At 41.5% G+C, this 13,381-nt stretch overlaps 2 protein-coding genes across 10 annotated transcripts in view; one reads left to right on the top strand and one right to left on the bottom strand.

Annotated features, from left to right (window-relative positions):
• Positions 1–9,435, bottom strand: MBD4 (methyl-CpG binding domain 4, DNA glycosylase). 3 transcript variants are annotated; one of them, XM_064362086.1, is made up of 8 exons: positions 9,262–9,435; positions 6,775–7,001; positions 5,495–6,357; positions 2,758–2,832; positions 2,546–2,680; positions 1,801–1,950; positions 1,214–1,317; positions 1–299 (listed from the first exon to the last, which is right to left on the bottom strand). In XM_064362086.1, the coding sequence occupies exons 1-8, from the start codon at positions 9,352–9,354 to the stop codon at positions 222–224; spliced, it is 1,725 nt and encodes a 574-aa protein (XP_064218156.1). In that variant the 5' UTR covers positions 9,355–9,435; the 3' UTR covers positions 1–221. The 3 variants fall into 3 exon arrangements, with proteins under 3 accessions (XP_064218156.1, XP_064218157.1, XP_064218155.1); XM_064362087.1 differs by having other exon boundaries at positions 5,513–6,357; positions 9,262–9,434; XM_064362085.1 differs by lacking the exons at positions 5,495–6,357; positions 9,262–9,435 and having other exon boundaries at positions 6,775–6,874.
• Positions 9,436–9,704: 269 nt separating this feature from the next.
• Positions 9,705–13,381, top strand: part of IFT122 (intraflagellar transport 122) — a 75,988-nt gene continuing 72,311 nt past the window's right edge. For all 7 annotated transcript variants that reach the window (XM_064362083.1, XM_012472907.2, XM_064362082.1 and 4 more), the window contains exon 1: positions 9,705–9,913. In XM_064362083.1, the coding sequence (XP_064218153.1) occupies positions 9,873–9,913 (41 nt within the window). In that variant the 5' untranslated portion in view covers positions 9,705–9,872. The remainder of the gene's footprint in view (positions 9,914–13,381) is intronic.

Here is a 13,381-nt window from a genome sequence, read left to right as displayed (position 1 = left end):
TTGTTGTCAGACAATTTATTTTTAAGAAAATCTCAAAACATGTTCAAGCACATTCAGTAGCAAAGATCCACCATGGCACACACATTAAGAAAGCACACACGCTAGGCTTCTAGCTGGGCTAATTAAAATCTAAATGGCTGGAAAGATGGTTGGCTGTACTGAATAATGTTTTTTTGAAGTGCAATGCTATGCATAACAGATGAGCTTGAAAACTGCAGAGTTTAAGACAGACTTAATTTTTCATGATTTTCCCAAAGCCAGTCATGATATTTATTTAATTTGTGGTCTTCAGGGTGCACCTGGAAGAAATACAACACACAAGGAGGCAAAGACCTTAATGAAACTTAGTCAGAAATATATTTTTTAAAATTGGCTTTTTAAATGTTTGCTGGGGGACAGTACATTATGATAGTATACCTAAAAGTTATAACCTTTAACCTCATGGGATTCATGAATGTTTTAAGTTATACCTTATGTTAAGGTAATCCCATAAAGTTTACAAAGTATTGTCCAAATTACCTGTCCACACACCATGAACTGGAGTGTGGGGTGGTGATGACATGAGCCAAGTACCTCCCACTTTCCAGAAGGAGGTTATAGACCCTGAGAGGTTAAATGGTCACAATAGATTGCTCTGATGAAGCAGGGATAGGACCGTGGTCCTTCAGTTCAGGCTCAGCCAGACCTACTGGCTGAATGCATGAGGGTGAGTCTCAAGCTGAGTGGGCAGCACACCAGGCCACCCACCAGCTGCCAGGATGCCACCAGCATGAGGGCTGGGCATATTTAACAGGGCTGAAGTAGGACCTAGTCATCACAAAAGTAGTCTGAGACCACAAAGAGAAACCCAACAAGCATATATTCTAGGCCCAAAACTTCCTAATTTCCTAGAGTGGTGTACTTTTGACAGGAGGAAAATCATGTCGGGCTTAGAGACAGCACACAGATGGGGACAGACAGTAGCAGGGCCACAGGCTGCAAACCACTGGAGATGAGTCACAGGCCAGGCCTCTGGACTGGTCTTGTGGACTTGGGAGTGCCTACAGATCAAAAACCCCAAAATCCCCATGCCACCCGCTTCCCCGCAGCCAAGAACAAAATTGGTTGTGACTGTAATAGCATTTGTGTCCAATAAATAGTTTTAACCATAATGGTGGACTTCTTTTGCCTCAGAGACTAAATGTGCTGAATTATGGATGGGAGTGGGCCTCACCTGCTTCCACTCATTGACACAAAAAATTCGGTAAGAGTCGTTGCCATATTTACCAATCCCATGGAGTTCAATCGGATACTTCCACTGCTTTGTCAGATATTCATCTGAAGAATACAACATCACACGTATCAGGTCAGCTTCTAAAGACACCCTCCCAAAATGTGTGGTGATGGGGCAGGACGGAGAGAACAGCAGAAAGGGCAGGAAAGGCTCTTTCCTGGCAACCCTAGCTGTGACTGCTCTTCCTTCTGAATTCCTGCAGCACCCATATCATTTGCCAATTCCTAACCACTATTTTGTGCTGTGCTAACGAGACAGAAGTCACGTCCTCGAGATCAAGAACTAGGCTTTCTGCTTCACTGACTTCTTCCCCTAATTCTGCTCACATGCCTGACCTAGTGTCGGGCAAAGATTTATTGTTTGGGTCAGTGGGAGACTTGGGGAAAGTGGACTTTTTAAAATACCTTCGGTGCTTGAGCTGAAAAACCTCCATTAATATAGTATTTGAGGACATTAAAGTTTAAGGTGTGGCTCTCTTAAATAGGCACAATGTATTATGTTTTTCCTTTGGGTATATGGGAAAGTACCTGAGAACTTGACAATGGTTTTTGCCCGAAGATCGTAGAGACCAAGAGGTTTAAGAAGTTCTGACACATCTCTCCAGTCTGCGTTTCTTGCTACCTCAGCTGAAGGGTACTTCTCCAGAAACTTCCAAAGCACAGGTATTGCCATTTTGCCTGGGAAGTAAAAGTAACTGTATGATTACAAGACTCTAGATGTGCTGATTTCACGTTCAAGTAGTTTATCATCTAGAAATCTCATCCAGAGGGTTTTTTTTTGTCCTAAAAAAAAACCACTGGATGAGAAGTCATTATCTGAACCAGCAACCATTTCAGAATCTAATGCCAACACTGCTACTATATTGGGCTAATAGTCCAAATTATGCTGAAAACTGGCCTTGCATGATTAGCTTTTAAATAATCAGATCAGCAGATAATAAGAGTAGAAGCACATAGAACACAAGGTACATTCACTAAAAAAGATACTTTTAAACACACACAAGAGAGGGTGGAGAAACGTTAACTGATTTTCATTGGCGATCAAAACTAATTTGAAAGTCGAAAATAAATGAAAATCGACCTCTTTATTCTAAAAGGTCTGTTGGATATCATCTAGTCTAACTTCCTCATAGGTGAAGAGTTTAAGGGTGAAGGGGGAATGCCTCATCCCAGGTGACACACTCAAAATGGACTTTGAACCCAGGCCCCAATTCAGTGCTTTCTCCTTACCACACTGTCTCTACTAAGACAAAGATGATAATAATCCCCAAACCTGAGGTCCGATTGAGGAATATAGTAGCGATGAGAAGCTTCCACGGATCGTGAAAAAGTGTTTCTTGAATAAGATTAAAAGGTGACCGAGGAGGTGTCCATTTCTTAAAGACTTTACGTCTTGGGGGGCTAAGAGCTAAACAAACATACTGCATCAGAATTGAAAACCCAAACTAGAATTAGAATTCGTTGTTCTGATTGGGAAAGGGATACCTTCTTTGTTATATTTGCTGGAAAAATACAGGCTTGTTTTCCTTCTTTCTATCTGTGTTCGTGGGATGGTATCTTCTGAAAAGGAAAAGTGAACACTTTATCGAGTCTATGTTTAGTTTACAGGAATATTCAGGGATGCAAATAATAATATCAACACTATTATAAAGCATGCCAGGCACTACTCTAAGTCCTTTACATAAATTACCCAACTAATCTGACTAACGACCATGAACCTGGTACTATTTTATCTCCACTTTACAGATAAGGACATTGAGGCACAGAGGAGCTAAGTAACTTGCTCAAGGCCACACAGATACTAAGTGTCAGAGCTAAAATCCAAATCCAGGCAGTCTGGCTCCTGAGTCCTCACCTTTAAGCACTCTGTGACACTAGTTCTTTACGACTTACGTTCAGAGTTTATAGTATTGAAAAATTAAAAGCAGTATGGAATATATTTAATTATGATACATTTGTATAATGCGGTCATTAAAATATTTTTGAGACACTATGGTGTATATTTTCCCATTAACTTTTAAGTGAAAAAAAGCAATAGTCTACATATGATCTCAATTTTACAAAAAGGGGAAATATATATAAATAAAAACAGAGAGGTTAAGAATGAAATAAACCAAAATGATATAACAGTTGTTGCCAAGTGCTAATTTTTCTTTCCTTCTTTACTTTTCTATATTTTCCAAAATTTCTGCAGTGAATACTTACTTTTACATTTACCAAAAAAAAAAAAAAAAAGCGAATCAGACAAAACAGAATCTACAGAAAAACCTACAATTTGAACCCTGGAGCACCTGAGACAACTACCTATTGAGAACCTCTATCTACTGGGAACCAGTGTTATCAGACTTCTCAAATTTCTAAAATCACATGTAATACTCCTTAGCCATACCCTCTCAATTTGAATATCAGTTAATAATACCTTGCATTTGTATAGCATCTTTTTCACTTCTCTTTTTATTTTACAGTATTTTTGATGTGAAAAACAGGACTAGTCAGGGTGGTTACCTCTATTTTACAGATGAAGAAACTAACGCTTCAAAATTAAACAATCATCCCGAAATGATATTGGGATTGACTATAAACTGGGACAGGTATCCAGGTCTCCAGATAATTAGACTAGTGTTTTTTTTGCCATTTTAATTTGAGTAGGTAAAGCCCAGTAGAGAGTAAAAAACAGAACAAAGGAAACTGCTCTGACTAGTTATTTGACAACTTTTTCTCTGGGCTCCTATACATAATTACTAACTAGTCTCCTTTATGCCAAGTTCACTTGGCAATTTCTAGCTAAGCCAATGGGAGTCTTTACTATTTCATGGGACACCTAGTAACGTAAGAGTACTTCATCTCATGATGAGAACTAGACTTTTTTTGTTTTTGAGATGGAGTTTCACTCTGTTTGCCCAGGCTGGAGTGCAATGGCACGATCTCAGCTCACCTCAACCTCCACCTCCCGGGTTCAAGTGATTCTCCTGCCTTAGCCTCCCAAGTAGCTTGGACTACAGGCATATGCCACCATGCCTGGCTAATTTTCGGAATTTTTGGAAAGACAGGGTTTCTCCGTGTTGGTCAGGCTGGTTTCGAACTCCCAACCTCAAGTGATCCACCCTCCTTGGCCTCCCAAAGTGCTGAGATTACAGGCGTGAGCACCATACCCGGCCGAGAATTAGACTCCTTTAAGTATAGGATGAATATGCTATTTCCATCTTATCACAAAAAAGTTTTAAATATTTAATTTGTCCATTTTGCTAGCAATAAATCTACATAAACCTCAAAGCTTTCTTTAAGAAGCTCAGTGCTTAGGATGCAGACTTGAAGAATTCTTACACAGTTTCTAGGTATATATGGCCATCTTGTGTTAAAAGCAGAGAAATTCCAGGCACAGAAAAGATATAAAATCATGGGTAGGACTGGGAGCAAGAATCAAATCTAATCTGCTTCACAAATGTGTCCAGGCTGTTTCCCCACAGGAATTTAAGTAAAATTATTATTCTTTAAAGGAGTTATTCATTATACCATAATGGCATAATGAATAACTAATACAGGGCTGTTCAAAGGTTTCCTTTTTATCTCTTATTCACTGAGGTATTATAAAGACAAAACTGCTAAGTTCTGAATTCTGTATTAAGAGCATATTACAAATAATTGATGAACTTTGTGATTATACTTTTGAATTATTTAGAGCTCTAAAGCATTTTAGAGAAGCATTACATTATAATAGAAGATAAAAATTGCTATGATATATACAAAACTATATTGGAAGTCACACTTAGTAGTATGTGGGGTGCGAAGAGAAGGCACCAAATATTTTCCACCCATTTGTGTATATAAGCCTTCCCTAAATTTTTCACAAGTGAAGACTTTTAATTTTCCTTCAAGTTTTAAGATCATTGGCTGGAAAGAGGATGGGAAGAAGGGAAAGCGCTGCTGAGAAGGAGAGTCCCAGCTGCTGCACCAGAAAGTGACCGCGGCAGCTGTTAACAGTAATACTCTCCTTTGCCATGGCATCATGACCGTAGTCAGCTGATTTTCTCTCTGCCACAGGAAACTGCTAGAAGATCAGTGAGATAAAGTATTAGGATCAACTGGTAGGAAGTATCTCGTACTTGGCCGTATTTCTTGGCTCTATTTTCCCACCTTAACCATGTACAGGCATGAATACAAGATGCAGGATTATAAATTTCTCATCACATAATGTTTAACAGTGCTTGAACGCAATGGATACCTTGAAATATTTTCTCACCAGTAAAGTCTTTCTTGGATGGTGGGCAGTTCTTGTCCATTTCAGAGCCATGCTTTAAAATGTCAATATGCAAATGTTCCTTCCTCACCCCAACTTCTTCTACTTTTGTTCTGATTTCTTCAGATTCTAAAAAGGTATCCTCATACTTCTTGTTGTGTTCTGCGTGTTTGGCTGAATGTAGTTTGTTTGTGATGACAGAAGTTTTTTGTTCAAAACAAACATTTGATCCTGAACTCAATGATCTTTCTTTTACAAGGCTCTTTTCTTCGTTGGTCACACTGAGGGTCTCACCACATGCTCTAGCATCAGAAATGCAGAAAGTTCTATCAAGCTGACTTTCTTGTGCAACAGGCTCACTTTCAGTATCTGTTTTATTACACACAGATTCTCTTTTGCTATCACTTTGAGCAAAACCTGAACGGTTCTTCCTGCATCCTTTTTTAGTTTTCTTCACTGGGGTTCCTTTCAAAATTGTCACCTTTCCTTTGGGCTTTCTAACCTTTCTGAAGTGCACATCATCAACATCCTCATCTTCTTTCAAGAGCAAATGAGTGGAAGTAAACTTAGAGAGTCCTCTGCTATCCTGCAACTCTGAACTACTTCTTGGCGGCATAAACACATCCTCTTTGCACTTGCTTCGTTTCCTGAGGTTCCAGTTTGAATTGTTACTTTGGTTTTGAGGATTGGATGTCAGGGCTGCCATGCTGCATTCTTTATACATTGACTTGATGCCCCTTTTAGAAAGTACAGTAAAATCAAAATCTTCTGGCTTAAGAGAAGTCTCTCCATTTTTGTGAAGATAATTAGCAAGTGAACTTTTGGATCTGAACTTCAGTCCTTGTGGGCTAGAAGATGATATTAAAGGAAACTTACTGCTAGTAAATAGAAGGGACTTTTAAAAAAAACTGGATCACATCTCAGATTTCTAATTAATTTCCAAAGGTTGCCATGGGCATCTGTTATTTAAAAATGAAAAAGAGTGGTAAACGGCACTTTTAAATGGTTTCCTCTATGACAATATAAAATAAATTTATAAATACCACTTAAATGCAACCTACCCGTTAACCATTCACAGTATGAGGGACAAAATTATGTAATTCTCCCCAAATTACTTGATATAATTAAATAGCGACATCGAAAGAATAGAATCTGCAAAGGTTTTATGGTAAAAATATAAAGAAGCCAAGATTCCTACTATGCTCCCACTATCTGCCCAGACAAAATTATTTGGCTGTACTATCTTTACCATCTTATATGCTTACCTGATAAAGTATACATCAAATCTTCCTGCTGTTTTACCAAATAACCTTTGCTTCACAACTCTTTCCCATCCACACGGGGCAGACTTATGGCATACCATCCCTGCAGTACCACCAAACTGAGCAGAAGCGATGGGTTCTTGTAGCAGGGGATTACATTCACTGCTTCTTTTTATCATCATTTGTTCCTCATCTTCTCCTACTCTTTCCAATTCCACAGCACCATCTTCCTTGCTGGAAAAATAAAGTCTAAGTGATTAACTTATTTAAAATTTATCTTCAACTGCCTGCTCAGTTTTAATCCATGACAATGGGAGCCACGGTGGCTCCGGCCAGATGTCCTGGCACTTGAGGAGGCGAGGCTATGAGTTCTATGCCAAGCTGGGCAATATGAGAACCTCTCATACATTAATCCATGACAATTCGGGAACCATACAGATTTTTCACATGAAAATGGAGGAGACTGGCCGGGTGTGGTGGCTCACACCTATAATCCCAGCACTTTGGGAGGCTGAGGCTGGTGGATCACCTGAGGTCAGGAGTTCGAGACCAGCCTGACCAATATGGTGAAACCTCGCCTCTACTAAAATACAAAAATTAGCCAGGCGTGGCGGCAGGCACCTATAGTCTCAGCTACTCAGGAGGCTGAGACAGGAGAATTGCTTGAACCAAGGAGGCGGAGGTTGCAGGAAGCCAAATTGTGCCACAGCTGCACTCCAGCCTGGGCGACAGAGCGAGACTCCATCTCAAAATAAATAAATAAATAAATAAATAAATAAATAAATAAATAAATAAAATGTGGGAGACTAAAGTCAGTATGGATCAGTCTTATGCTATGGGAGTATTTTCCTATCCTCCAAAAGCTTCCCATATGCTACAGTACAGGTTAAAAAGTGTTGGAAATCTCTGCACAACAAAAAGATCAAGCTAGAAACTTTTTGGATTAATCACTGAGTAGGGCTATTATAAAGATTTCTGGGGTTACTTAGCATAAATTTGAGAACATGAACCAATAGCTGAGCTCTTAACCTGAGCTCTTAAGCAACAGAAGATGCTTAAATATATCAGTCAGTCATGCTGACTTCTCTGCAAGTAACTGAGGTAAAGGTTTTACATAATGTAAAATTTCTGGGAGAGAGTGTCTATCACTTTCATCAGATGTAACCCTCCAGAAGGTAAATAATTTCTGATACAGAATTTTTGAATCTCCTTCATTCTTGATCCTCCTGGTAACCTTGTAGGTATAATAAGGTTTACTCTCAATTTGATAAAATTGAGTGAAATTGATAACATGGACAGAAAGGTTAAATTACTTGCAAAACAGACACCAGAACCCAAGTCTACCAAATCTTGGTTAATACTTCTCCCACATACTATTATTGAAAAAAGCTGGCAAGGCACGGTGGCTCATGCCTGTAATACCAGCACTTTGGGAGGAGGAGACGGGAAGATCACCTGAGCCCAACAGTTTGAGCAATACAGTGAGACCCCTGTCTTTACAAAAAATGAAAAAAAACAAGTAGCCGGGCATGGTGCCGCATGCCTGTGGTCCCAGCTTAGTACTAAGGAGGCCGAGGCAGGAGGATTGCTTGAGCCTGGCAGGTCAAAACTTCAGGGAGCCATGACTGTGCCACTGCACTCCAGCCCGAGTGACAGAAAAATCTCAAAAAAAAAAAAAAAAAAAACCACCAAAAAACTAAACTAAAACTTCATTAAAGTTCCAGTGTGTCTTCTATGATGAAAACAATTTAAAAATGAAAAAAAGAAAAATTTCAGTCAAATGTATCCTAATCACTACAGCTTGTAAAATGTGGTGGATGGTTCTGGATAAATCATGTAACCCAACTTCTTTTCTACAAATAGGGAAACTATGCAAGAATTAGAATTAGAACCAAGGTTTTCTGTTGTAATTTGGGGTATAATAATTTTGAGGAGCTGGATAGATCTTACGAAATAATATTGTTTACAATTTTAGAGATAAAGATACTGAAGCCTGGTGGAATCAGCAAAAACTCTTAAGAGACTGGGGCTCAAATCCCAGCTCTGCCAGGTGTATAAGTTTAACAGCAAGTTACTTAACATCTCAAAGTCTCTGTAAAAAAAAAAAAAAAAACTGTAAAAAGAAGGTGATGCCTCTTTCAAGGTAGTTCTCAGGATTACATTTTGAAAACAGTAGGTAAATCTTAACCTCCTATCACACACGTTCTCAAATGACTTCCTAGGATCCTCCAACCCAAGCGTACCTCTTGCACAAAACCTCCCGGCTCCCCCCCAGCTCCCTAGTCATCTTGGATGAGGAAGTCGGGCGCAACCCAGGGCTGATCCCACAGGAAGAGCATCTGAGCTTCAGCCCCAGCTCCTAGGAACTAAACCCGTGGGCCTTAAGGTCTCTGCCGACCCTCTGTCAAAGGTTAGAAAGACCCACACACAGTCCACTCTCCCGATCCCATTTTACAGGTGGTAAACTGAGGCCCGAAAGGGGACAATAACTTGCCGGAGGTCACTCGGCGGGTCTGCGACTAGGCGCTCACTAGACGAGACTGCAGGGGCAGCTCCGCGGTCCCCCAGGCTCAGGCTCTCCATCCCAGCTGTGCCTATCGAACAGGATCCGGCTGCAGCAACGAGCCGAGCGACACAACGCCCTAGATATGGGGCGGAGTTAGATATGACACCGCTTCAACGCGCGGCGATAGGCTGCAACCGAGGTCTGAAGATCGCGAAAGCGCCCCGACGTCGCCGCTGCTTTTCGGCCGCCCACTCGGCTACAGCCGCCATTTTCACGCTCCACCAATCAAATCCATGGTTGAGGAAGACGCACCGCCCCCACACGCCCCGACCAATCGCGCGCGCTCCGGTTGCGCCGACGCTTTCTGGGCTCCGGTTCCATCTTTGCTTTTGCTCCTCTGCTCGCCTTCCCTTTCGGACTTGCGCAGTCGGAGCAAGGCGCGCTCGCGCGCAGCCTACCGCGCTTGTGCGTTGCCAGGGGTAACGCAGGTAGCCAAAGTGGCTTGTGGAGTGGCTACCGTTACTGGTTACTGAGGCGGTTGCCGAGACTGTCGCAGAGACGGGGAGGAGGAGCCCGAGGCGTGAGGGAAGCCGCGATGAGGGTCGTGTTGACTTGGAGAGATAAAGCCGAGCACTGGTGAGGAGCGGGGCGATCCGCGAGTAGCGGGAGGCCGAGTCCCCGCGGGGACTGCGCGAGCCGCTGCAGCGTGTTTGAGGGGGGCAGCGGGCCTGCTGCCTGGGCCGAGGGCACTGAACCCTGGCTTGGAAGACTGCAGGGTCACCCTCCCATCGCTTGGCGGTTGGAGAAAATCCCGAGGTTTAGAGGACGGCAAAGGGAAGTGCCACGCCTGTAGTGGCCGGTGGAGGCATCTCTGCCTTCACGGTCTGGCCTTGTCGCTGCCTTGGGCTCATCTCACACCCACGACACAGCACGAAGCTGCTCAGACTTCACAGTTCTTGCCACATCCACGTAGTGCCCATACTCTTGTTTACTTGACGTTTTTCTCTTAAGTGTCTCATTTGTTTTATCTTGATTATAATTTCACATTTTACAAGGAAACTTGATTACTCCATTGTGAAAAACGATGTCACTTGACCTAAGTGTAAGATAAAATCAGCGTCTCTTGCTCTAAGTGTAAAAGTAAAACTTAAAGTAGGGAGAAACAAAACTGAAGAAACTGTATCTAGCTATTGTTGCTAGGGAGCCTTTAAACTAGAGGTCTGAAGTCTCTAAAACTGGAGATTGGCAGGTATGATCAGAGAAGTGCTCAAAATGAGCATCACACACAGTCTCTACTAATGGGGAAGTTTGGAAAAGAATTGAAGAATGACCTTGTCACCTTTTGATTAAGTTATTTAATGTCCTATTCCATTGTTACCGCCTAAATCTGTCACGTAACAGTCTATTTTGGCATATCCTTACTTACTGGATAGGTCTCATCCTGACTTTGAAAATCATTCAGCATCGTTGTGAAGCCTCTGTTTTGGCCACTGGAGCAGGTTAGTTGTCTTGGTTTTGTGCATTCTAAGGTCTTTCTCTGTGTAAAGCATGCTGTCTCTTCTCATCTCACACGGATATCCTGAACCTCTTCAAGGCTTACGTTGGAGATGGGTCCTCTCTTTTGTGCTTGGCACTAGTGGTAGCTGACACTATGTGCCCGGCGCTGGCTAAGCACTTCATATCCTTTATCCTGTTGTCTCTTCACCAGTCTCTGAGGGAGGTACTATAATTTCCTCTATTTAATATATGAGGAAACTGAAACACAGAGAGGGTGGATAATTTGCCAAGGTCACACAGTGAGTGGTGGAGCCAGCTTTCAAGCTCAGGTCTTCCTCACTCCAAAGTCAATTCTCTCAGCCACTACGTTAATTTTTCCTTATGCTACAGAGGTGGCAAACTCAAATGTCTGTAGGAGACAGGCAGGTAACATAAATAGATGTTTATTTGCATCTTAAACGCTAGGAATTGTATGTTTTCCCTAGGAATAGTCTTGTATTCTACACCCCGTTTTTCTTGAAACACACAGCCCTACCAGTGCATCTTTCATTTCTACTTTTAATAGAGATTTGAATTTTTAAAAATTATTTTACCTTTAATTTGTTGTAAACGTACCTATAGCACAAGCTGATAATAGCTGGCAACTGAACATTTGGCTTCAATGTCAGAGAGTAATAGAGAGTGGCAAGTAGTATGGCAAACTGCAGAGCTCGTGCTCGCCCTAAAAGGGGCAGCTGCTGCTCAGCTCCTGCCAGTTACCACCATGCAGGAATTTAGCCTAGTGTGCTTGGCGCTTCCTGTTTTTACCAGAAGGTAGAAATCTGGGTTTTTATGTGAAATGGCCTAATTTTTAAATGTTAGTATCTACTCTGAAAAAAAAAACCACCATGTGAGCCAAACAAAACATTTGCTGGCTAAATACAGCCTGATTTGCTCTGTTTTCAACCCCTGGCCTGGAATTTTGTTCATTTCTCTCTTGTGGTGCTTCCAGAATCTGTTTAGTGTAAGTTAATTTTTTAAATCTGTTTATTCCAGAAGTCTAATAAACCCTTAAAGGCAATGGCTGTGTCTTACTCATTTCCAAATTATCCCAGAGCCTAGTCAGGTCAGTGGTGGTTGTTACTATGGATAGTAATAAAGTATTAGAGATGTATATATATATATGTAATGAATACTGTGGGTAGATGTATTCATAAATGAATGAATAAATGAGTGAATGAATGATGAACAAAGATTGGTTGTCTGGTTTTTGGCCCATTTCAGGTTTGAAACAACCTATTAAGATAAGGTATGTAGGGGTTCTATAGACCATCAATCCTGATGGCTGCTAGATATACCAGCTGATAGCCCAGAATGAAAACGAAACAGAAAACTAAAAAAATAGATAATAGAACTAAAAAAATCATAGATGTCAAAGATTAGTCCTCAACAACTAAACCAGCCATTGTCTCCCAGTCTGCTCCTTTGTTTCTATTTTAACCTTTACATAGCAGTAGGAACTCTTTTCAAGACCTGCTGCTGTGATCCTGTTAATAAAACTAGAGTGATTCCCAATTTCCATGTCAAATTGTGCATTTTGCTAAAAAGGGTCCTGCTGACCCTCCTCCCCAGTCTTGCAACATTTAAATTTATATTTTTAGGTTGAGCTGAAAACTCTTATTTTGCTACCCAAAGATCCTTCCCTGATGCTCCCTTATTCTATGAACTCCCTCGTTTTCTCCCTTAAATTCACAGCTCCAGGTTTGTCTCAGCCAGGATGCCTTATTAGGCTAGCCTACCGTATTCTAGTCAGGTTAGCATCTGCCGTAACTATTCATTCATGCCAGCAAGTATTTACTGAGTACTTGCTATAGGCCACATATCTTTATACGTGTTACGTTTAATCTCTATATCATGTGAGGTTAGAATTTTTATCTCATTTACAATGAAGAAATTGAGATTTAATGAGGTGACATTATTTGCCTAAGGTTACAAAATGAGTTAAGTGGAGCTGGGTCAGATTATGCAGGAGTTGGAGAGGCACTATGGGACTTCAGTTTATAGTGAGGTGGGTGCAGGGTTGTCAGAGGACAATTTGCAGGATTCCTCTGTATCTCTGCAATGGAGTCCGACAATGTGTCTTTTGACAATATATGTTTTTTTATAGAGAGAGGCAGGTGGAGAGAGAGAACCATCCTACAGTAGAATAGACTGCCTGCAAATGAGTGAGCTCCCAGCCCTGGAGTGTTCAAGCAGAGGCTAGATGGCTATCTATAAGGAATTCTTGCCCTAATGGGGCATTTGGACTGCATGACAAGGTCTAGAGTCCTTTCCAATTCTGAGTTTCTATATAAAATAAATATAAGATCAATATATATTTGTTGGCTGGGCGCGGCGGCCCACGCCTGTAATCCCAGCACTTTGGGAGGCTGAGGCGGGTGGATCACGAGGTCAGAAGTTCAAGACCAGCCTGGCCAAGGTGGTGAAACCCCATCTCTACTAAAAATACAAAAATTAGCTGGGCATGGTGGCAGGTGTCTGTAATCCCAGCTACTCAGGAGGCTGAGGCAGGAGAATGGCTAGAACTGGTTAAGAGGGGGGCTGAGGTTGCAGTGAGCCAAGATCGCG

The sequence above is a fragment of the Aotus nancymaae genome, unplaced genomic scaffold (assembly GCF_030222135.1).
Source record: "Aotus nancymaae isolate 86718 unplaced genomic scaffold, 86718_ANA_hifiasm-v0.15.2.pri h1tg000046l, whole genome shotgun sequence".
Classification (NCBI taxonomy): Eukaryota; Metazoa; Chordata; class Mammalia; order Primates; family Aotidae; genus Aotus; species Aotus nancymaae.
Note: the sequence above shows the minus strand (reverse complement) of the source record. Positions and strands in the feature narration are given on the sequence as shown.